The sequence below is a fragment of the Anabrus simplex genome, chromosome 1 (assembly GCF_040414725.1).
Source record: "Anabrus simplex isolate iqAnaSimp1 chromosome 1, ASM4041472v1, whole genome shotgun sequence".
Classification (NCBI taxonomy): domain Eukaryota; kingdom Metazoa; phylum Arthropoda; class Insecta; order Orthoptera; family Tettigoniidae; genus Anabrus; species Anabrus simplex.
This window is the reverse complement of record NC_090265.1, coordinates 826,820,303-826,846,644: the sequence shown is the minus strand read 5'-3', so window position 1 is coordinate 826,846,644 and position 26,342 is coordinate 826,820,303. Positions and strand designations below refer to the sequence as shown.

At 38.3% G+C, this 26,342-nt stretch overlaps 1 protein-coding gene across 1 annotated transcript in view; it reads left to right on the top strand.

The window, feature by feature from the left end:
• LOC137496927 (uncharacterized) overlaps positions 1-26,342 on the top strand; it is a 221,144-nt gene that overhangs the window by 182,826 nt on the left and 11,976 nt on the right. Inside the window, exons 9-10 of the mRNA XM_068224994.1 lie at positions 13,481-13,621; positions 21,240-21,381. Coding sequence (XP_068081095.1) covers positions 13,481-13,621; positions 21,240-21,381 — 283 coding nt within the window. The remainder of the gene's footprint in view (positions 1-13,480; positions 13,622-21,239; positions 21,382-26,342) is intronic.

The following is a 26,342-nucleotide window of genomic DNA, read 5'->3' as shown; positions in this document are numbered from 1 at the left end:
TTTTCAGTCCCTTAAGTGGTTTTTCCTAAAACAAAAGAATACGTGTTTATTGATGAAAGAGCTGCCAAATACCAATTATCAGGACTGTACATCTTCAGTTCTTGAGTTATTTGTATCCCCGTGAAAAGAATTCAACACCTATTTCAACGCCTCCCCCCCTCCGAAGTTAATTTTGCCCCCCAAAATGAGTGGTTTTCTAATTTTTAAAGGTGATTTCAAATACCCATTTTCATGCCTGCAACATCTTTTAGGTTTTTTTAGATATAAGTATCCCCATACAAATAATTAAACTAATATGTCAGTCCTTTCATCCCCCCTTAAGTGGATTTTCCAAAACCAAAAGAATGCGTATTTCTTTCTTCTTAAAGGAGACTCTAAATACCAATTTTTATGTCTGTAACAACTTCAGTTTTTGAGATATCAGTACCCTAATTAAATTAATTCAACCCCACTTTTCAGTCCCCCCCACGTTAAGTGGTTTTTAAAAAACAAAATACCTGTTTTTTTACTTTTAAAATATTAAAAATATCAGTTTTCACATCTGTAACGTGTTAAGTGTTTGAGATATACTGTGGATATGCTCTTCTTAAGAATTCTCGCCAGCCCACATTTCAGTCCCCCCCGTCCTTAAGTTACTTTTCCGAAAACGAAATAATACATGTCTCTTTATTTTTAAAAATAAATACCCCTTCACGTCTGTAACATGTTAAGTTTTCAAGATATAATCTAGATATGCTCAGGGATTATATGTACAAATTTTGGTGGCAGCTATGCCCAAACGTGCACGCATAATCTGGCTGCTGTAGAATCCTGGAGCTGGCGTTGCCATGGTTACGTCAGTTAATTTCCTTATCCGATTCCGAGAGCAGGGGTAGTGTGGCGCCAATATCTCCATAACGGTCGGTTTTAGGGCCTTAAAACATGGTTTTATTCTTTGGGTCAAGGGGCTAAAATGAGCTTAGTCTCATCCTTGCATGACAAATTCGATATTTCGCCTATGTTAGCATATTATTTTGATATCTCCCCCGTCACCCCCCATCTCAAATTGTTTTGAAAATAAAATACAGCCCATGTCTCTCAGGGATAATGTATATTTACATTAGTAAAAGGATTTTTATAATCGGTCCAGTAGTTTCTGAGATTACCCTCCAGATATAAAAAAACTAACACAATTCGTGCTCTTTATTATATTAGCATAGATTAAAGAAGTCGGACTGATTTTGTCTTTTTATGATTAGATACAGAACTTACGATGAACGAGGTGTGCTTGAATGATGAGCATTCTAATGTTTCCGTGTCATTAGACTCCACGACTATGCCACAACCTGCCAAAGTAATGAAGTTTTCTTCGTGGATCGACGTTCATGATGCTCCTATTCCAACAGATGATCTGGAAAGATATTTAAAGCAAAAATGTGGAATAGAAGATGATGTATATAGTGTCCTATTGGAGAACAAATGGACAAAACTTTTCAAAATTTCACCAGATCGGTAAGAAAGTAATATGTATGCAAGCATCAAGTTCAGCCTCAGAGAGAAATTTCAGTTCAGCGGGCTTCATTCTCTTCTACAACCAGACAATTGCTGATGCTCTTCTTTCCATTCAACCACCATTAACAATGACCAATAAACTACGCACACTAAGTAAAAGCTATGTTCAGGTTTGTTTTTATTGTTGGCATATTGCACGTCATTTCTGTTTGTATTTTATTTTGAGGTAAACGCGAATGAAGTCCTATGAATATGCTTTGTGTTGTTTAGATTCGTTTTCAGTTAACTTGGTGTCAATTGCAAACAAATATTAGTTTATAATAAAGTTTCTGTTTGTTTTTATTATTATTATTGTTATTATTATTATTATTATTATTATTATCATCATCACAGTGTAGGAGAAATCTCTACCGTTTAATTTCCAAATCCGATTAGCCTACTTTAAAATATGTTATTAAGTCACGGGAATTCGTAGAGTGAATGATGCAAATAGTAGTGTGACGTGAACATTTCGTTGTACATGGCGCACATGTTATTGTGGAGAAGTACTCAAGATTATTCTACTGAGCCCGCCCAGTGCGGTGGACTGCGGTGGGCCGTATAAGCCCAGTGCTGTGGGCCAGTACGCTGCCGCGTCAGAAGAGAACGGCACTGCACGGGCTGGGCTGCCGGAGCCCGTGGGTTTGAAGTGCTGCGCGGTGGGTCTGGCTGCAGGACTCTGGTGGTAACCCACGGACAGATTTCAGTACCAAATGTGTTCACCCATGATCTTATATTTCTTGCCTACTCACTTCGCGATCCAAAGTATAAACCTAGGTATATAACGTGCAGGAATATGAAATATATTGACATATATGAATTAAGACACGATGCCTACAATCTTCCGTGGGATAGCATTTTAAATCTGACAGACATTGGTGCAAAAATAAGTACATTTCATTTGTTAACACACAATCTATACAACAGACATGCACCGAAAAGACAGCTCAGATTATCCTGCAAAACCTAATCCATGGCTAACCTCTGCAGTTAAAAATATGATGTCTCAACGTGATGTTCTTTGCCGACATTACAAATGTACTCAGGACCCAAATGACTATGGACAGTATAGAATAATTAGGAACAAAACTAAAAAAATCATCCGTAATCTAAATATGTTCGCGAATCGGTAAGTAACCTAAATACGGCTAGTGCCTGGGGGCATCTCTGAGCCATGGGCATCAGAAAAACACGTGAACAGCTTCAGGTACCTGACATTCCTCTCGACGATTTAAATGAATATTTCACGGAAGTGAGAGCTCGGTATAATCCGCTTAACAGACCACACATAAATAACGACGCAGCACCTGTCCCACAAAATCGCCCCTGCTTTGCCTTTCATATCGTCAGCACTAGTGAAGTTCAGAATGTCTTTTATTCTATTAAATCGAAAGCAAGTGGTGTCGATGAAATTCCGATTACTTTCATACATAATATTATTGCCACTATTCTACCCATTCTCACCCATATTTTTAATTACTGTTTCAAAAATGGCACATTACCGACAATTTGGAAGTACGCCAATGTAATTCCACTCCCTAAAACCCAGGTTCGAAACTCCTATCAGATTACCGTCCCAGTTTGATTCTCCCTGCTCTCTCCAAAGTGTTAGAACGCAGAAATACTGGAATACCTTCAGGCTCACTCTCTTCTTGACCTGCTTCAATCTGGCTTCAAGAAGGGTCATAGTGCTGCAACTGCCTTACTCAAAGTGACTGAGGATATCAGACAAGCCATGGGTGAAGGACAAGTGACAATGCTCACACTCCTCGACTTCAGCAGTGCTTTTGACACGATAAACATCCAGACATTGCTGATCAAGCTCAAATCTTTTTTCAGTAATGTTGCTTTAAGATTTTTCACCGCATATCTTACAGATCATATGCAACGTGTTATAGTACAAGATACTGCTTCTCAGTGGTGACTCCAGAAGGCAGGAAATCCTCAAGGTCCGGTTCTTGGTCCCCTTTTATTTGTCCTCTATATTAATGATTAATGCAACCAGGCGCGAAAAAATATAGACTAACCTCCGGAATAAATGATGCACTCTGCCATATCTTGAGGTGTATCCCATTCTTACTTACAGTAATTGCAATATTTAGCATTAAAATTAAGCCTTTATTCGTAATGAGTTAACAACTGCTATCTGATACATTATTTACATATTTATTAAAAAACATGGTCTCTTTCATTTTCATTTTTCTTTACGGAACAGCAGTTGACTGGTTTTGCTAATCTACACCGACATCGCCTTTGAATGTCTACGGGACACCTTGCTAGTGTATATAGCGAGGAAACGATACAAAAACCGATTGATCGTATGCAATATAATGACTAGGTGCATAAATATAAGTAACTGAAAAAAATCGTGCACGCTTAATCGCTCGTAATAACGGATGCACCAGTGGTACGGCTCTTGCTGTAACCGAAGGATAATACACAGTTCAATATAGGAATTTTGAAGGACTGAAGAAGACTGACATTATAACGGGGTTCTAGTTATATCCAATACTTGCTATAGCGGACTTCTACTGTAATTAATATTTTCTTTACTTTCCCTTCCCCTAACCTAGCCGTGATACAATCAGCTGTTGGAGTGCTTGGGACGAACACAGTGGCCGCATGGACTTGGCCACACTAATAATGTAGTCACTGGAGTCAGAGTTAAAACTGCTTCTAATATTTAGGATACCACCTGCAAAGTGATGGTGGAACTGATCACACTGTGCAGGCTAGAGTGAATGCAACAAGGGTTAGATGGAGGAGAATCACAGGTGTACTGTGAGATAGCCATGTGTCGTCGGTTTACCTCAAATCGAAGTATGCTGCACTATAGTTGATCCAGCAGCGTATGGGCCCAAGAGCTGGCCAGTCATCGAAAGCGCCAAGCACCCTCTGCACACCATGGAGACGCACGTTACATCTGTCTCCGAGTTTCACTCCTTCATTACGTAATCATACGATCCAGAGGATGGGAGCTGTTCCAATTCAAGAAAAAATGGGGGAAAGAAGTCCGAGATGGTATGGCCTTATCCTGAAAGCAGCAAAGGGTAATCGCTCCTGATTGAGATAATTTCACCATTAATGGTAAGTGACCCCGTAGAAAGCTGAGACGATGGCAAGACACCCTAACTTCAGACAAGATTTATGAGTTGACACCAAACATTGTGATCAGTTAAGATGGCGTCTCTCAAGCAACCCTGCACATGTATAAAAACTCAGCTGGAGACTATTAATACTTTCCTCCGGCTGCGAATTAGATTGCTTTTCTTAATTTACCCGAACCACCTTCACGACAATCTTGTTGAAAACAGGTATGATAGCTAGTAGCCTACATCATAATTAACTGGTTCATATTCATTCCCAGAAAACTCTCTACCAACAATATTCAATCATAAGTATCTGGACACCTACTGTAGTAGGTGTGTTCCTCGGGTAGTGAGACCAGTGGAAAACATTAATAGAGAGTGTACCACCCTTGTCTCTATTACAGCTTGAATTTTGCACCGGAGACTACCAGTCACACATCGAAATGGTGCCCCATTCTTCCTGCAGCATAGAAGCAAGTGTACTTAGTGATATGGGTAGCTGGGGTCTGGAGTGAAGCCTCCGATTTAGTTCATTCCACAGGTTTTCGATAGGATTAAGGTAGGACCTCCGTGCTCATCAGTCCATACTATCGGAGCCCACTTTGGGCATGGAGCATTATTATGTTGAAAGACACCATGATCATCTCAGTATCTAGTCTACATGTCCTCGTACAACCTTTTCTGCCTTTAATGTGCTCTGTGATGCTATGAAAAGACTATTATGATGATTATTATTATTTTTTTAAATTATTTATTTATTTATTTATTTGTTGACTTTAGCAGTGGCGAAGTTAGGGCTGGTGGCCCTCTCTTACAATTAACCACATAATTAATTTACAGATAATACATATATAAAAGAAATGTACTATTCTATTATAAAATCAAAGATAAGCTAAAAATTACAGATTAGGACAACATATAATGAAAAAAGAAGAGTTCAACACATAAAATAGAATAAAATTTGGAGCGTTAAGATAATAAGAAAGAGACAGTCATAATGAAAAGTAAGACACAAAATTTAAAAACAAAGCAATGCATAAAGAGAATAAGTAATAAAGTAAATGGAAGTATAAGTATGGCCATAAAAGTGATCTATGTACATGAGTAAGAAGCTAAATATTATGTACATTACACTATAATAATAATAATAATAATAATAATAATAATAATCACAATCACACAAACTATCATACGTCATCAAAAACACAAAAAATCACCCAAAACAATCAGCAGTATTCAACAGGTAATCTCTACATGCAGTCTTAAATTTTGATATCAAGTTAGAGTTCCTGACAGCAGCTGGGAGTGAATTCCAAAGTTGTGACCCAGCCACAATGAAGGATCTGTTATATATTGAAAAGTGGTTGACGGGAATAGCAAGGGAATTGCCAGATCTTGTGTTTCAATTATAGAATGAGAATATAAGGAATTTTGAACAGATGTATTTGGGTAGATTTTCCTTCCGAGTTCGATATATCAACGTAAGTACATGAAATTTCTGTCGCCTCTCGGTTTTCAGCCAGGAAAAAGTGTGTAGCTAGGGGTTATGTGAGCATCATAAATCAAGTTAAAAACAAGTCGAAAACCTGAGTTCAATGCTCGTTGAAGTTTCATAGTTTGTTCACGGGTCGCATCAACGAGGACAATGTTGCAGTAGTCAAGTATTGGTAGTATCGAAGTTTGGAGTAGTTTTATCTTTACGTCTTGTGCCAAAATGTCCCAAAAATGTTGTTTCAGAGGGTGTAACATCGCGTACATCTTTCTACATGTATTTCTTACGTGTGCAGACCAATCAAAAGTTTCAGTAAGTGTCATACCTAGGTTCTTACTGAACTTCCTTACTGAACGGGATTACGGTGGCATTTAATGTCACCAGAGGAATAGCATAATTTTTATACATGATGTTTAATAATTTCCGAGAACTGATAATGATTGTTAGAGTTTTTTGGGGGTTGAGGAGGAGAGAGTTTTCACTGGCATACACACCGAGTTGTTAAAGGTTGGAGTTAATGTCTCTTATTGCATTCGATATATCATTTATATTAACATGGCAGTAAATTTGGAGGTCGTCGGCAAAGAAGTGATATCTATTATACAGTAGAGTCTCGATTATCCAAACTAAACGGGACCTGGAGTATGTCTCGGATCACCGAAAATGTCGGATAATGCAGAATAACTTCGAAAATGAACTGAAACAGACAGGCTATACTCTAGTACTAAAACAATGACATGTTTTATGGTACTCTATTTATTGAATTATCAATTCAATTGTACAGTACATGCAGTATTGAATGAAAATTCCAGATGTCTTACGAGAAGAAACTTTTCTCCACAGATATTAAGCTGCCTAATGCCGTACCGTTTTTTCCACCAATCAAGCCACTCAGCACTGGCACGGAAATTAGGGTCCCCTTCATTAAACTCCTTCTGGAAATACACAGCCTTTTCCTGCAGAATGGGGCCAGATATTGACAGGCCCTTTTCCCGGTGTTGAGATAACCAAAGAAATAGTGCTTCACTTACTTTTTCGTACTCACATTTTTTCATCGTTTTTGTCTGCTCTGGTAGAGCGCCACTTTCCAATTTCTTCCCTCTGTTTTTTCCAGTCTCCCACTGTAACATATCCAGCACCATAATCTCAAGCCACATTTTGAAGAATTTCCCCTTTGTCCAGTCTCTTTAATGCACTCAACTTGTCTTCCATAGAAACAATCACTTTCTTCCATTTACTCGCTATACTCACAGAGGATATGAAAACAACAACATCCGCACCCAACTAGCAATACAATGAACAATGACTGAAGACTCACTGCACCTGTCCTTGAGAAAAAAAACGGTCCTACCGCCAGCGGTCAGGCCAGTGCTTGTCCCACGGTCGCACTCTCCACAGCGGGTGTGCCTGAATTTAGTCTCCACCAAAAGTTCAAATTAAGTCTACCAGTGTCGGATAAGCGAAGGTCAGATGAGCGAGACTCTACTGTACTTTATTTTAGAGGAAACGTCATTAATATAGAGGACAAATAAAAGGGGACCAAGAACCGGACCTTGAGGATTTCCTGCCTTCTGGAGTCACCACTGAGAAGCAGTATCTTGTACTATAACACGTTGCATATGATCTGTAAGATATGCGGTGAAAAATCTTAAAGCAACATTACTGAAAAAAGATTTGAGCTTGATCAGCAATGTCTGGATGTTTATCGTGTCAAAAGCACTGCTGAAGTCGAGGAGTGTGAGCATTGTCACTTGTCCTTCACCCATGGCTTGTCTGATATCCTCAGTCACTTTGAGTAAGGCAGTTGCAGCACTATGACCCTTCTTGAAGCCAGATTGAAGCAGGTCAAGAAGAGAGTGAGCCTGAAGGTATTCCAGTATTTCTGCGTTCTAACACTTTGGAGAGAGCAGGGAGAATCAAACTGGGACGGTAATCTGATAGGAGTTTCGAACCTGGGTTTTAGGGAGTGGAATTACATTGGCGTACTTCCAAATTGTCGGTAATGTGCCATTTTTGAAACAGTAATTAAAAATATGGGTGAGAATGGGTAGAATAGTGGCAATAATATTATGTATGAAAGTAATCGGAATTTCATCGACACCACTTGCTTTCGATTTAATAGAATAAAAGACATTCTGAACTTCACTAGTGCTGACGATATGAAAGGCAAAGCAGGGGCGATTTTGTGGGACAGGTGCTGCGTCGTTATTTATGTGTGGTCTGTTAAGCGGATTATACCGAGCTCTCACTTCCGTGAAATATTCATTTAAATCGTCGAGAGGAATGTCAGGTACCTGAAGCTGTTCATGTGTTTTTCTGATGCCCATGGCTCAGAGATGCCCCCAGGCACTAGCCGTATTTAGGTTACTTACCGATTCGCGAACATATTTAGATTACGGATGATTTTTTTAGTTTTGTTCCTAATTATTCTATACTGTCCATAGTCATTTGGGTCCTGAGTACATTTGTAATGTCGGCAAAGAACATCACGTTGAGACATCATATTTTTAACTGCAGAGGTTAGCCATGGATTAGGTTTTGCAGGATAATCTGAGCTGTCTTTTCGGTGCATGTCTGTTGTATAGATTGTGTGTTAACAAATGAAATGTACTTATTTTTGCACCAATGTCTGTCAGATTTAAAATGCTATCCCACGGAAGATTGTAGGCATCGTGTCTTAATTCATATATGTCAATATATTTCATATTCCTGCACGTTATATACCTAGGTTTATACTTTGGATCGCGAAGTGAGTAGGCAAGAAATATAAGATCATGGGTGAACACATTTGGTACTGAAATCTGTCCGTGGGTTACCACCAGAGTCCTGCAGCCAGACCCACCGCGCAGCACTTCAAACCCACGGGCTCCGGCAGCCCAGCCCGTGCAGTGCCGTTCTCTTCTGGCGCGGCAGCGTACTGGCCCGCCCGAGAAGCGTATTTTATAAACAAACCTTCCATCAGCTGAACCCGATAAGATAACTGCTTAATGTTTGTCCCTGTGACTTGTCTAAATATAATCATAATTTACTGTTGAAAACTTCCCTTCGACCTGTATGCGTATCTATAGTCCCCTACACGAAATTTCCAAGTACTGGTTCCTCCTCATAGTTTACCACTGCATCGGCCACAGCCACATCATCTATTTCATTATCACTACTGCTAATACTGCCACTACTACTTCCGACTAAACTTTCATTTGAATTATACAATATTTCAAGCACGTTACTCTCAGCAGGAGCTAGCCATTGAGCGCGGTGCGTCACCCAAGCTGATGAAGCTGCAGCGGGACCGAAAGCGGCAGGACGAAACTGAATTAGGGGAATAACATTTATGACGAATCAAACCAACTCGATACATATTTCAGATTAAAAGGTCGATACATCGTCTTTCAAACGAGATATATACCATGCACAACTGCTTCTCGTGTCGTATGACAGAAAGCAGCATTAACTGATGCCTACACAGAGCACTCGTGGAGAGTTACGAAAAGACTACAGGCTGAGAAATAAAGACAAATATAATAAATAAACCGTACTCTTAATACAAAATTACAGCAAAGAACATCACACGAAAAGGAAAACTTCTCAGATCATTTCTTTATTTTATTCTGTGGGAAAGAATGAAGCAAACAGAATATTAAAAAAGCAGGGATTGGTGCTCAGACATAATTGACAAATTTTTATCCTTGCAAAAACAACTACACTTTAACAATTTTCAATTCTTATTTACAACATTGATAAACCCGAAAATGTCTTCTTGGAAACAAAACAATTTGCATATCCATAACACCAAAACTCCTCGCGCTATAGCCGTAAATGCGAAACCGTGTAAGGGTCTATACCACGTATAGAGGTTCGCGGCTACGGAAGAAAAGGGTGGTCTATACCATGTATAGAGGTCGGCGCTGAGGGGTTAAACATCAGCAAGTTTGATAACAAGGAAGTAGGCTGAACAAACATGCAGAGCCAAAGAGAGTTGTTCCATGTTAAAAACAAAATGTGTTAAAATGGCTGTTGGTGAAAGGCATACCTGGGTGTGTTCAAATACAGCTGTTTAGAAGCACAGTGGTTAACAAAGGGCATTTTATAACTGGGAGTAATATAATACTTTTCCACCGGTACTGAAAAATATTTTAAAAATATCTATGTATTGTTGAAGACGCAATCTTGTACTCAACTTCTTTTTCAACATTCTTTTGCAGGTTAAGGCACATGCATTTACGGTGAATGACTGTTTCAATAAAAAAAAAAATGGTAGCAGACACCAAAGAAAATATTTCTATATTTGAACATCAGACAAAATCGCACAACGACGGGAATGATAAACATACCCGAACTACTAACCTTGTGAGTGACACAGTCCTATCTTCTGTTGGGACAATATCCAGTGTGTAGTTCAATCTTCGGTATTCCCCGTCACCTTATCTCTCCGTCATTGGCTTTCACTGATATTCTATAAACAAAATTTGATCAGACTGACTAATATGAGGGAGTTAGAATGCTAGCTAAGTTATGGAACACTGTGCCGCAAATCAAATTGCTGTCTAAGGGTAATGACGTAGCCAATGATCAACACTGCCTTCCGGAGGGAAGTACATAACTAGCCACAATATTCGGAAGTATGACGTTAGATACACTATTGCAAACGGTAAAATAATCGTAATGTGAATGACGGCATCATTTTATAATACCAAACCATTTTAAATTTGATTGAGTAGCAAATATTGCCGATTTATGTGCTTATTATGGATTTTCTTAAAATATTTATTTTAAAAAGAAATTTGTGAAAATGTTTTTCTGCAAAATAAGCTTAGGTTTTTACTCTGGGATGCACAATAGGAATAATAAACTTCGTAAATCGTGTTAAAACATATGCAAGAAAAATGTGTAATTACATAAAATCTAGTCCCTAATAATTATTGTAGTCACTTCTGTCATTTGTGTTTGTACTTTGTAAACATTGCAGTAGCACAAAATGTAATAACAAATGTGTTCAGTTTTATTGGAAGGAAAGGCACTTTTCATGATTAAAGTTAGTTTCAAATGCTGCATTGCAATATTTTGTTTAAAAATGAACTAAATAAATCGACAGTGTAGTGGTTGATGTGATTCCTGCAAATTAGATATAAGTGGGTATATAACGGAAGATCGCTCCTTCAATAAAAACCTATTCTGAAATAAGAATATTTTTGGGGAAACTTTTTCTGACAATCAGCATTTTTGCTGCTTTGATTCAAATTTGCCTATATTGGAAAACACTCCCTCTGATGCCATAGAACCTGCAGGATTTCCATAGACTTCTTAGCCAATTTTGCAAGTATGTTTAGGACTTTTTCCCAGGATTTCCACCACTTGAATGGGCCCATATTAATTTCTGTTCATGGTTCCGCTAAGCACCACTTATGAATTGCTTTCCAGCTATGTTCAATGTAATGAAGGTGCCCCCTATGCGTGCTACTAGCTACATAGTTCTGTCATAAAAGTCTTTGTAGAGTATTTCACACCAAGCAGCTGCTTTTCAGTGTGGATTTTCTTGATGCATTTTTCCCCCTATGGTGGAATTTTAATTTTAGCCTTATGAACCATAAGAGTTTCCATTCTAGATGTGCTCAATGTAGACCTGAATTCCCTTCAATTTTTCCTGTCAACACTGAAAACTCTTTCTGTGGGAGAGTTACTGTCAGATGCACTCAATACAGCAAATAAAATATTAACTAAGGTTTTATAGCAGAGAAGGGCTCTTTCATTCACAATGAATTTTCAACACTAACGGGTAGCAAAAGGAAGTGACGATCGAAGCACTGAAACGAGGAGGGTTGAGCAATAATGTTCGAAAGGATTAATTTTTCCTGCATTCCTTTTTCCCCGTAAAAATATTGTGATATTGTTGCTTTTCCATAATAATATCCCCTTTGACCATAATGCCCTGATCGTGAGGTGAAATACGTAATAAATATGGATAATCCGTAATAGTTGGCACCTCTGGTATTGATTAGGCTCATGAAGAATACCACGTTTTGTTGTTGGGTCTGCCTTGTCAATATTTATTATAAAATTCATAAGTTTACATAATTTTTACTTGTACATCATTGAGAGATGATCCCACTCTTCATCAACGAACTTGACATCTCAAAACAAAATTCCTCATATTCTAAGATCTATAAATGCTAACTTACCTGTACACTAAAAATATAAATAGTCAAAATCTTAAAATATTATTAATATTATTAATATTTCAAATTTAACTCTACATTCCCGGGGGGGAGGGGGATTACTGAAAACCGACTTTATAAGTTGGCACTTCTGCAATACAGACCAATCAAAGGCCAAAAATGGTCAAATTTATTGATTTCGGTCATATACGGTTGTAGATAGTCAATTTCACTGCTATTTTAGATTTGACCATGTTCTCTAAAATACACGTGTTTGACAATTATTTCACTGCAAGGAATTTTGTGTTCTGGCTGTAGCATTTCAAACGAACTGAAGCCTTCAGTTGTTGCAAATTTCTGCGGCAACTGATTGAAGCTCTACCATTGCTTGCGTGATCTCTCTGGTCGTTGGTAACCTCCTTCATCCGGTACCCCAGGCGTTGGCAGTCACCCTAGAGAGAGTACGCCTTTCTTTAGTGAATGTGAAGAGTTGTTCTGTGTTGTTGATGCCAGTCCAGTCGTTGATGTTTAGGAGCAATGACATCAGTGGGCTACCAGTTCCTCGCTTGCCTTCTGTCGTACTTTGTAACATCAGGTGTCATAGCGTGTACTTTCTATGTGGTAGAAAATTGCCTATATAAGCTGTTTTTTCTGGCATCGATGATGTTTGCCAGCTCTTGCTCTACTGTGGTCACTGAAGTTCCATAATTTGGGAGGACATATCACTTTTAGAGAAACTTCATAGATTAGTGAACCTGAGTGACTCAATCTCAGGGAAGAGAATACAAGATGCTTTGTCTTAGATTTGTGACCATGATGATAAGTTAAAGGATTATGAAAGAAAGAATGCAATTGCAGAATTTAAAGTATACATTCGTTAGCATGTTGAAATGCAATTTAATAATTGCAATCTTCACTACTGTATGAAGAAATTTATTTTCAGTAGTCAAAAATCAAACTTTATCAACAACTGAGACTCTCAGAGTTCTTCTAGGTTGGCATTTCAAATTAACATGTGAAACTTAATTAGAAACAGTTTTTCTTTTTCCAAAGATTACGTTGTTTTGTGTTGATCTGAACTATTAATTAATATCATTATTGCTATTAGACCCTCTAAGTACATATTAACATCACAGAAAAACTTATGGAGTGTGTGATAATTAGTTGTATATTCATGTTTGTGTGATTTTCTCATTCTTATGATATTTCTCTTCCAGGAGGCTAAGGCTTCTAATTATGCTCAAGAAGTTGAAGCCATGGAGAATAAGTTGGAGGAAAAAGACAAACATAATAGACTTTTGCAGGCACGCATAGACTTGTTGACTGAAAAATTAATTTCTGGTGTTACAACCAAAGATGTAAGTATGTCATGGCGTACGAGGATGATCAAAAGTTACCCATCTTGCACTCAGGCTTATACTAAGCATCAAGTTATCAAATGAGGAAATTGCCAAATTCAACACAATTTGTATGAATCCTATACAGGATTTACGTGTGTGGTTCTCTATTTAAATGTACTTGTTGTATTTTTGTAATATTGACTCTGGTATCAAGGAACTGAAGATGGCCCCACAATGGGACAAAACATATATTCCTATTGGAAAATAATGTATAGTTAAAAAGTATATACAAATTCCGTTAAATTGGGTGGATCTCATTTGATAATTTGGTATCATAGTCAACATGGATATTAAAAAAGATCAAATTAATCAGTTGTGCTAAGTATCAAGAGTATGTAAGTTTATTATCTAGCATAATTTCATACCTGCCAGCTTTTACAGTTTACAAGATTTACAAAAGTCACGGTTTTTTTATGACTACCAATGAACCATGATGTGTTACTATTGTTCACTTCCATCTGTATCATTTGTTTTTCATTCCTTTGTTTCTTAGGTTAACACAGTTTTTAGTTTCAATTATTATTTTAAACTAACACCTGTTTTACTGAATTTTGTCGCAGTGAGTTGTTTTTTGCTCTGCATATTGATGTAAATATTGTATATTTGTGCTAATTTTGTTTCTGTCTAGGCTCTTTTGTTTGTTTTTTCATTTGCTCCTTCATTATGTTTTTTTGGCATTTTTAAACTTATATTATGTAAATTATTTCAACCCCCTCATTTTTCATTGAAGATGTCTCAAACGAGCCGAAACATGTTTGAATTTGTTACGCCGTCTAATGATGAAATATATGATGTATTGAATTAGGAGGATACTCTCATTTTTTACCTTTGTAAAGTACGTTTATTAATGGAGAAATGTGCACAAATGTTTATTGAAACCTGTAGATCGTGACGCGTATATTGATCGTCAATTGCCCGTTCTCGCGTGCTATGTTCGTGTTCGCTCACATCAGTCTAGTCGATTCTAGAGACTAGTCGCTAGATATGGAGTCTTTTTTAGTAATTTAGTGATAGAATTTCAATGATAACGACTAGTGACTTTTCTAGAAATTTTAGGAACCATTTGGAGACAATTCTGACTAAATTTAATTTATCTCAATATAAATAAAATAGTGTCTGTACATTGCTCAGAATTTATAAAGAATGATTTTTCTGTACCGGTATATAATGTATTGAATAGGTGACACAATAAACCATTTAGCATCCTACAATCGGTATGTAAAGTCGTGGAATAAGGAACTACAGTTTGCGCTATAATTTTATTCACAGTGTTCAAAATGGTAGTTCAGGGGAAAGTACCAAAATTTAATTTTTAATTACCTATCTAATTGGTCATATCGAAAAGTACTACATAACAAAAGTTATAGAGAGTACAATTTCTGATTATTTATGTCGTATTCAGTTTTACCGTACCGACTATAATAATATTGTGAAGATGATTTTAAGAATGAGAAATAAGTCGTGAAGGAACGATCGCTTGAATAGTAACACAAGAGGGAGTCATAAAAGAAAGGGCGACTCTTTACATTAGATGCTCTAATATCACAGAGTCGGAAGTAAACTAAAATGTGAAGGCCTGCAATACATACATACATACATACATACATACATACATACATTATAGACTGGTATGCCTTTCAGCGTTCAGTCTGCAAGCCTCTGTGAATTTACTAAACGTCGCCACAATCCTAGATTTGCAACTAGTGTTGTGGCCTTGTTTAGTTCTATACCTCTTATCTTTAAATCGTTAGAAACTGAGCCTAACCATTGTCGTCTTGGTCTACCTCTACTTCTCTTACCTTCCATAAGAGTCCATTATTCTCCTAGGTAACCTATCCTCTTCCATTCACCTCACATGACCCCACCACCAAAGCCGGTTGATGCGTACAGCTTCATCCATCAAGTTCATTCCAAAATTAGCCTTTATATCCGAGTTCCCTCCTGCCACTGTTCCCACCTGCTTGTACCAGCAATCATTCTTGCTACTTTCATGTCTGTTACTTCTAACTTATGAATAAGATATCTTGAGTCCACCCAGCTTTTGCTCCCTAAAGCAAAGTTGGTCTGAAAAGAGACCGATGTAGAGATAGTTTCTTGTGGGAGCTGACTTCCTTCTTACAGAATACTGTTGATCGCAACTGCGAGCTCACTGCATTAGCTTTACGACACCTTGATTCAATCTCACTTACTATATTACCATCCTGGGAGAACACACAACCTAAATACTTGAAATTATCGACCTGTTCCAGCTTTGTATCACCAATCTGACATTCACTTCTGTTGAATTTCTTACCTACTGACATCAATTTAGTCTTTGAGAGGCTCATTTTCATACCATACTCATTACACCTATTTACAAGTTCCAAGATATTAGACTGCAGGCTTTCGGCACTATCTGCCATTAAGACCAGGTCGTTAGTATAGGCCAGACTGCTTACTACATTTCCACCTAACTGAATCCCTCCCTGCCATTTTATACCTTTCAGCAGATGATCCATGTAAACTACGAACAGCAAAGGTGAAAGATTACAGCCTTGTCTAACCCCTGTAAGTACTCTGAACCAAGAACTCATTCTACCGTCAATTCTCACTAATGCCCAATTGTCAACATAAATGCCTTTGATTGATTGTAATAATCTACCTTTAATTTCATAGTCCCCCAGTATAGCGAACATCTTTTCCCTCGGTACCCTGTCATATGCTTTCTCTAGATCTACGAAACATAAACACAACTGCCTATTCCTCTCATAGCATTTCTCAGTTACCTGGTGCATACCGAAAATCTGATCCTGACAGCCCTTCTGTGGTCTGAAACCACACTGGTTTTCATCCAACTTCTTCTCAACGACTGATCGCACCCTCCCTTCCAAGATGCCACTGAATACTATACGTGAACCTTTTCTTGAGCCCGATTTTTACGGCTTGAGGAGTAAGGAGGGAGCATTGCCGGTTCCGGTTATTCTGCCAACCGGATGAAAATGAAATATGAATTGAATCGATAATATGATCGATTGATATGAATTTTCTAAACATTTATCATCTTACGCCGACAACTGTGTCACACATACATTATTTAATATTATATAACATTTCTCGATACGATTCTTATTACTAGCATGAATTATTTATTTTGGCTTTGCTGTGTAAACAACAACAGTACTAGTTTGTAATGTATACGCCATATGTCGCACATAGTTTTTGTTTCAAAGGTTGCCAATGGTTGTTGGAGATAACCGAGGTCTACCGATTCAGCATTAGGGAGCTCAGCGCTCAAGAGAAGAATCGCGTATTATACTTTGCCTGGTATACTAATCAATGAGATACCTCGATAGTTGTTGCAATCCTTCCTGTTCCCTTGCTTATAGATAGGTGCAGTTACTGCTTTTGTCCAATCTGAAGGTATCTTACCAACACTCCATGCTAATCTTACTACTCTATGAAGCCATTTCATCCCTCCCTTCCCATTATACTTCACCATTTCAGGTCTAATTTCATCTATTCCTGCTGCTTCAGGACAATGGAGTTTATTTACCATCCTTTCCACTTCCTCAAGTGTAATTTCACCATCATCATTTTCCTCCTCCCCATGAGCTTGGCTGTTTGCAACACCACCATGATGATTTCCTTTTACATTGAGAAGATGTTCAAAATATTCCCTCCACCTCTCCAGTGATTCCCTGGGATCTATTATGAGTTCACCTGAATTACCCAAAACACTGTTCATTTTCTTTTTCCATCTGGACAGCGCAGAATAAACATCTTCTTTTCCAAAAAAGAATGAGAGGCAAGATGTCCTGATCAGGTGACTGCCAATTTATAACAAAGGAGTCACCAAAGAACTCTTACCAAGCAGTCAACACAGCAATTTTTTTTATTTTTTTTTATTTTTTCATTATAACCTGAGAGTATCACTTGTGCTTAGTGGTCGAAACATGTTCTGTAAGTGTTAATATATATTCAATTATGCCTGAGGCATAAAATAAAGTATCGATTAGGTGGTTCTTTATGTTAACTTGATTCTCGAAACTTCTCACTAATCATATCCATGTACTTCTGTCTAATTTCCTCGTCCTAGAGATTTTCTACCCTTATTTGTTTGCAGACAGATTTCACTTTCTCTACCCTAGGCCTAGAGATACTTAGTTCTCTACATATCAGATAGTGGTCTGTATCATCGAAAAATCCCCAGAAACTCGTACATTCCTAACACAGATTTCCTGAATTCGAAGTCGGTTAAGATATAGTCTATTATGGATCTGGTACCCCTAGCCTCCCATGTGTAGCGGTGAATAGCCTTATACTTGAAGAATGTATTTGTATCTGCTAAACACACATTAGCACAGAAGTCCAGCAAACGCTTCCCATTCCCATTAGCCTGCATATCTTCCCCACATTTACCAATCACCCTTTCGTATCCTTCAGTTCTGTTCCCACCTCTTGCATTGAAATCGCCCATTAGCACTATTCTATCCTTGCTGTTGACTCGGACTATGTCACTCAATACTTCATAAAACTTGTCAACTTCATCCTCATCGGCACCCTCACATGGTGATTACACGGCGACAATTCTAGTCCTAATTCCTCCAACTGAAAAATCTACCCACATCGTTTGCTCATTTACGTGCCTGACAGAAACTATGTTGCATGCAATGGTATTCCTGAGAAAGAGCTCTACCCCATACTCTGCCCTTCCCTTTCTAACACCCGTCAAGTACACTTTATAATCTCCTATCGCTTCCTCGTTATCTCCCCTTACCCGAATATCGCTTACTCCTAGCACATCCGGATGCATCTTCTTTGCTTACTTAACAAGTTCTACTTCTTTCTTCCATAAGCCCCATTAATATTGATAGCTCCCCATCGAATTCCATTTCGTTCGCCAAGTTGTTTCCAAGGAGTCCCTCGCCTGTCAAATGGGAGTGGGACTCCGTTACTCCCATAGGTCCGAGGCTTGCTTAAAATGTTCTGAGCTTGGTAAATTCATGAATTAGGATGCTACCCTACTTGCACATAGTCCAAGTGAGGATTTCTCCTCTAACGGGTTATGGACCACCGGTGAATTGTATAGTCCTAGCTGCCTGAGCACAAGGAGGACCACGACTCAGGAATATGTCTGAGATGCCCACTCCCATTCCATAGCAACTGGTATCCCGACTCTCAGGACCACTTACTAGGGCACTGCGCCGTTGCCCGTGGTTTACGAAGTAGGACCTGACTACAGTAACCCATACCATGAACCACTGCAATATAGACAGCTCATAAAATTGAACAAAAATAACATTACATTGACCATTGTTTGTTGTGATGTGCTTTGTGTATTCTGCAGCCATTTATCTCCGATAGATGGGATTACTGCTGCGTACCTAATATAACACCCTGCCTAAATATTGGCGGGAAGTAGCTCGGGTGTCAGATCTCTCCTTTAGCATGCCATTCCTCTGGTTCATAAATTTTCTGATACTACTGGTACGTAACACACTGGATCATCGTAGTATTCCAGCTATTTTATCCCTACTCTGAGGCAGTGATTGGAATGAGCCGTGTGCGCACTTAAATGGAATAACCATGAACGTACTACGTTGGCGTTGCAGCGGGAGAGGTAATACTACCACGTAGCGCTTTCCAGGTGGCAGAATGGCGGGTCCTAACCGGCTTGCCGGTGGACTTGAGCGGAATAAAATAGCTCTCGTTGACCAAGCACCCCCTCCCGTGGGTGGGGGATGCAGGCGAAGAATACACCCACGGTATCCACTTCTTGTAAGGGGCGACCTATGGATGTTTGAATTAGAACCATGAGACTACTTCTGATTAGTACCACTATGTTTGATACACAATAGATTTGTGATTAGTAGCGACAGCGTGTGAATCAGGGTAGGGTTTACAGTACCTGTGATTAGTACCACTCTATGATAGACACCATGGGTCTGCCTTGCCTGTGATTAGTAGCCACTGCTGTATGTGAGGAACAGCACGTTTTGAATTCTGGTCAGTGGATGATTTTGGACTTTTAAATTGTCATTACATTTCGTCTCATTTTGTACCTAAGAGAGGGTAACTTAAAGGGCCCACCTTTTCAATACAAAAAAAATGTTATAATGGTTTAAGTTACAACATATTTACTTGGGACTAGTTTCAACGCTATTTAGCGTCATCTTCAGCCAGAATGTTAGAAATAAGCATTGGTACATATATACATACACAATACACAAAAAATTATAACATTGTGCTTAAATGTGAGTAACATGGAGAATAAAATAGTGAATAGATTTTCAATCACAAGTTCAGAACATGAGAGTCATGATTGGAACCCATGGACGGTGAATTAAAATACAAGTACCATTTGGGGCTGATGACCTAATGTTAGGTCCCTTTAAACAGGTATCATCTTAAATGGAATAACGACGCAGGAGTGTTTCGGCTGTTGTGGCCTGGTCATTCTAGCTCTGGAACTTTGAACTGTTAGATCGACACTGTGGTACTTTTCTTTAAAAGTGAGAAAATGTGCTGTTTTTCATTTTATCGGATATTTCTTATGGCGGCAGTACTTTTAGTCGTGACATTCATACTGACATCATTGTAATGACCAATGTTGATTGCAGTTGGGAAAGCTGTAAGTACAGTCTTTCTGAGAATTCCGTAGCGAAGCATGGGTACAACAGCTAGTTATTTGATACAAATAGCATTGCGCTTCGCATAATTGTGCGGCCACTTGATGTAATATATTAATCTATGCATTTGCTAAGTAATGGCATTTAAGTGCATGACTGATTCATACGTATGAGCACGAGTTCATACTGTTTTCGGAAAGCTTATCAGAGGCCGATCATCTTGCTCACATACTTCTTGTGAGGTAGTAGAGGAGTGTAATTTTCAGCCTTCCAGCCTCATTATAGCAACAGTTGGGCTTTGAGACAATAAGTGTTATAAATATATCATAGTATTGTATTGTGCAAGACATGTAGAAGAAGCAGTTTTGACCAATTGTATCTCTTGATTTCTCCTGATTTTTCCTGATTTTTGCATAAAATTCTCCTGAATTTTGGTTTTGTAAAGTTGGCAAGTATGTAACACAATGATAGATTTTGTAACGGGAAGCCATCACCTCAGTAGAAAAGTAAGAATGTTCCCGTATTGGAAAATAGAGAAAAGACAAATGTGCAACCTGTTAGACAAATGAGCTAAAAATAAGACTGTCCTTGACTTGAGCATTAATCCATTCCACTTCAGTGACCAGCACATAAGAGGAACATATTTTGCTTTTCATGTTTTATTGACTGTCTTTGGAGATGTCAAGGTTATTATGAATTTCCTTGACAAAATTTGTTAAGATTACAGCTTCGAGTCCCAAGGGTGGCTCTTTGTTCTTGGAATATTGACTGATTTATGGGAAACTATTTCCAATTTCTTGTATAATGGTGTTTTTGAAAAATAGTATCAAAGAGTGGCTGCACTGTACAGTGTACTTCGTTAATTTCTCACCTGATTATTTATCATAAAAGATTTTATGAATATTAATTTACACACTGTTTTTATTTATTTAATTAATTATTTGATTTATTTTTCTATTTATTTATAGAGGAAACAAGCCTACAAGAGACGCCGTACGTGGTGTGCGCCATCTGCTAGACTTTCTTTCCTTCCCTTTAGTTTAGCAACGATTGAGGAGATTACTTCTCCATGTCAAAAGCCGATCAATATTTTGGAAAGCTCACTTGCCTGTAAGTTGCCAATTAGTGTAAGATAATAAAAAACAAGGGAAAATATGACATATTGTTTTTAGAATCATTAGATGAAACTAGCTCTGAAAGTTTTCTAGTTGTCAGTGAGGTTTGAGCAAGAAAGGAAAATATGTTTTGAAGGAGTAAAAGAGTGGTTGTATCTTCTAGCTCATCAGAAAACATTACTATGAACATACACTGGTTTTGAAAACAACTACAATGAATAAACTTTTAATGTCCACCTATTCAGTACAATAATAATGTTGTTTATAGATGTAATTACAACATTCTAATTATATTCAGTACTAGTTTCGATGCATGCTTGAGCCATCCTCAGCTGTACAAAGAAATCAGAAAATAGCTAAATTATATAAAACTCATGATAAGTGTTAAATTGTACGTGATATAAAAACCCTATGAAATCTACATTAAAACAATGACACATAATTAAACCTTTGAACAAGTTGGATTTGCGAGTCAAAAATACACTGAATGTTGAATGACAGTTCTCAAGTTTATTCATGTCCCTGTGAACATACAGTAGTAAGCTCAATAAATTTGGTGGGCGTTTTACAATAATAAAATAGCTTGTGTTTTAAAACATTTTTATACCTTAATTCATCTACGCTTCATAAACTGCTGAATAAAATTTCAGGTATGGCGGACTTCTTCCATATTTAAGGCCTGTGAGGTGGAAACATATAAATAACTCCTTAATATGTAAACAGCAACTATCTTTCTCAATTCAAATGTGGAATCTGTGGAAACTAAAAAACACCAATAACAATTCAAAATGGAAAATTTTTAAGACTCTACTCAATGATATAAAAATGTATGCAAGACTCACCCCATACGGCCTTAGACTAATCGTAATGTAAATAACGAGCAGTAAAGAATGGTTATGAATTTCATGTTTTTGGTCCGTTATTATTATTACTTATATATCAGTAAAGAATGAACAACTCGAATCAGGTATGCATATCTGGATGGGACAAGGGAGGGACTATACCGGTAGGCAGAAGTAGGGCGTGTGGAAGGGATCTGGTGGGCGTTGACTACGGAACAAATATTGAGAAAACTTGTTGCGCATAATACGTAAAATTAAACTCTTCTTTGGAATTTGAACATTTTTCAGTAATGCTATAAGGAAATCAAAGAGAATTTTCGGTGTCTCGGATATATCATTTAGATTGAGATTTGAATTGAAATACTGGTCTAGATGGATGTAACAATTTAGTAGCATCCAGTAACGGTCCTTTACTTAATATGGGATATTATGGAAAAGGACCTTAAATTCATGTACTTCACAGGATAAGTTGCACCTTTGCGGAGCAAGCCATTAGCTTCAGGAATGTTCAGTTTTGCTTGCCGGTTATGAGCAAGATTGCTAAATAACACAGTGAGCTTATTTGTGCTTGTATTTTGCATTCCATTCAGAAGTTGGATGTTTTCTTTTGTGTTGGGTGCAGTGGAGCACAGTGGATAAAACATCTGGAGGTTCACTACTTTTAAAAATAACATGTCCAAATTTAATGTTACTTGATGTTTACATAGATGTAAAGCAGTGACATTGTTCGACTAGAAAGGTGACTTTCCTTTGCATGCACACGGCTGCAGCTCGAAGTTACCAGAACTATGAGAAATGAAAGACATTATTTAAAGTGTAATTACCTTTAAGTTGATCCCAGTTTCGTCTAATGCTGAAGACGTTGCTGGCGTTGGTATACCAGCTGTCGTCTGTTTGTACATGAAATCCATTCTCCTCTCCTACGTGTCGGTGAACAAGTCCATTGCCTTCTCTTTAAAATAGACTAATTTATGGGTCATCTCCTTCTCGATGGACAACATAGCGAGAGCAGACAGTCTTTCTTCATCCATTGTACTCCTTAGGAATGTCCTAATTCGCTTTAAAGTGGAAAAACATCTTTCTGCTTCAGAAGTAGTCATGGGGACAGTAATAATTAATTTCAAAAGTTTCATCACTTCTCCGAAAGGTTCCTTAAGATTGTTCTCTGTCAAAAAAACAAGTCGGTTGCATTGTTAATTTCTTTAAAATCACTTCTTGAGTAAATCACTTGCAGTTTGATTTTCAGTTCCTGTTTGTCAAGAAAAGGATAGGATTGTATAATATACATAAGATTCTCATCTGGAATATTATTTTGGAAAAATGGGAAGAATCGGTGATCAAAGAAACCGGGGGCCAGTAATTGGTTGGAGAAGTTGAATCTCTCTTTGCTGCGATTTATAATCGCATCACCTCCTTTGCCGCAATGTTCCTCGAGTAATAACTATTTTCGCATCTTCTTTTCCCTCTGTTGTCCTCTTGTGCATTTTCCTCCACAGCGATGTTGTCAACATTATCCCGTACTTTCAAAATTGCCGTTTCAAAGGAGCTTACTGCACTTCTGATACGGGGTTAGCAGAACGCTTTTGTACTTGGTTTTATAGAATGTCCACGTGAGGCATAACCCTGTAAGAGAACTCTAACCGAAATGTAAACGTTGGCGGTTGTATTTTCAGACGCAGTCCATGTGCTTGGTTCATAGTAACTGTTTGTCTGCTCGTGTCTTCAATTTTCTCCAAGCATTCCAGTTTGGCTTCCTTATACTCATGCAATGTAAGAACATATCTTGATTTAAAGTTCCATCTCGTAGCTGAGCCTTGCAGAACTCTTCTGCCCACAACGTCATCAAGAATAGCCACTCTCTGAGGCGAATGAGAAAAAAATGCTGCGATCTCCCCAATGGTGGCAAAGAACAATCGCACTTCTTTGCTGTGGCCAGGATTAAATTTGATTGATGGGCGTAACAATGCACAAAGTAAGCAAATGGGGAGTCTTGCCTGACAATTGTTTGTACTCCAGAGTGTTGGCCACCGGGCGTGTTGGCCGTGCGTGTAGAGGCGCGCGGCTGTGAGCTTGCATCCGGGAGATAGTAGGTTCGAATCCCACTATCGGCAGCCCTGAAAATGGTTTTCCGTGGTTTCCCATTTTCACACCAGGCAAATGCTGGGGCTGTACCTTAATTAAGGCCACGGCCGCTTCCTTCCAACTCCTAGGCCTTTCCTATCCCATCGTCGCCATAAGACCTATCTGTGTCGGTGCAACGTAAAGCCCCTAGCAAATAAGAGTGTTGGCCGCTCATAACGTTGGCACTATTGTAATTTTGAGAGACTACTTTTTCTTTGTGCTCTCCAACTACTTCAGTGAGGACTCGTATTATACAATTGGCTAATGAGCAGGTGTCGTTTCCTGCTGGGTTTAAGAAAGTCCAGAACCTTTCAACAGGTTCCCCATAGCTAATTATTGAGGTACAATGACACATTGAAGACACATCAGATATTTCATCTGCTACCACTGATATGAAATCTACAGTAGCTACTTTAGCTAAAATATTTTTGCAACACACTTTCAACATTGCTGGTGATAAATATCATTGTTAATCCGTATTGAAGATACTGAATGTAGGATGCTAAAGGGTTTATTGTGTCACCTATTCAATACATTATAGATTTTTAAACACTTCGGAATTTATTATTAATTCCATTTGAGACATGTGTTGCCCTTCATTGAGGGCATCATCAGTCATAATACCTCCTCAAGGCATAAATCAGGTACCTGATTAGTAATTAAATTGTAAACATTAAGATACATTACAATGGGAAAGTTAAGCAATAAAGAAAATCATGTTCAGTGATGATACAGTTAAACAATATAAGTTTATAGACACAGTAGTCGGCACCAATGCGTAAAATCACTGTGTATTTTAGCAGAGTCCAGCGGTGGTGGTCTGAAGAATAATTGACGCTGCTCATTAGAAAATTATAGGAAATTATAATGCTTATACATATATTTACATGTAAACAGTTAGGGGAGAAAGGTTATAAAGTATCTGGCATCAATGTTCATGACATTAATTACTGCTGTTAGTTGAACAATTACAGGTTGACAGGGTAACTATACAGTAAATTTACAATATCCAATTGAACAGTTGAGAAATTACAAGATTATATACATATTTACAAGATAGCAGCTTCGTGAGAAAGGATATAAAATGTCTGGCATCAAGTGTGTCCCGTTGTTTTAGTCGTTGGTTGATGATTACAGCATTAACACATCAGTAATATGCACAGTGGTCCAACCTTAGTTTATAACCACAGGGGGCAGGGAAAAATATTCCACTGTTTTTTCAAGGATGTCAGATGAGGTTTTATAGGCCTAGTCATACTGGAAGTTGTCTGGTTGAAGTCCCAGGTTCATGAATATGGCTTAATAAGTACGGTGAATTTGATCGGCATGGATGGAGACTCATTGGGTGTCACTGAGTACACGGTGCATTTGAATGGCAACAATGACGGCAGTTATTCGTTGATAATTGCATTTACTGGGAATATGTTGCGGGTTGGAGTCTTTCGCTTTTTAGTTCTGTAAACTTCATGTCGCTTTGAATACTATGTGAAAACATCAGTGCGAGATGCTAGTGAGACTTTGAATTGATATTATTCCGTAAATAGTAAGTAAACTCGTGTCCTCATCCTGAGGTTGTGCAGCTCTTTTCAGGCACACCCCCATTGGAGGTGAGCTGCATGTACCACCTGAACCACATACCAGTCCTCCTGCCATTCTTAATTTTTTGGCAGTACCAGAAATCGAACCTGGGCCCCCGAGGACGGCAGCTAATAACACTAACCGTTACGCTACGGAGGCAGACATCCCGTAAATGAAAACATGAAGGACCTTGGGATGAAGTTGTTGTTTTGTGCTGCTGGCCTGGTGAAATAGAATGGAGTTGCTTATGGTATAATCCGCAGTGGAGGGATTAAAAATACATTACTACAGGGTCAGAGCGTCATAGCTGGGATGAGGCATCTTCTTTTTCTGTTTGTGAAGAGGAGCCGTAGTGGCACGCCATGTTCGTGCTGGTGTGCGCTGGATTCTAGGGTGTTGTTAAAAGTTGTGTTGT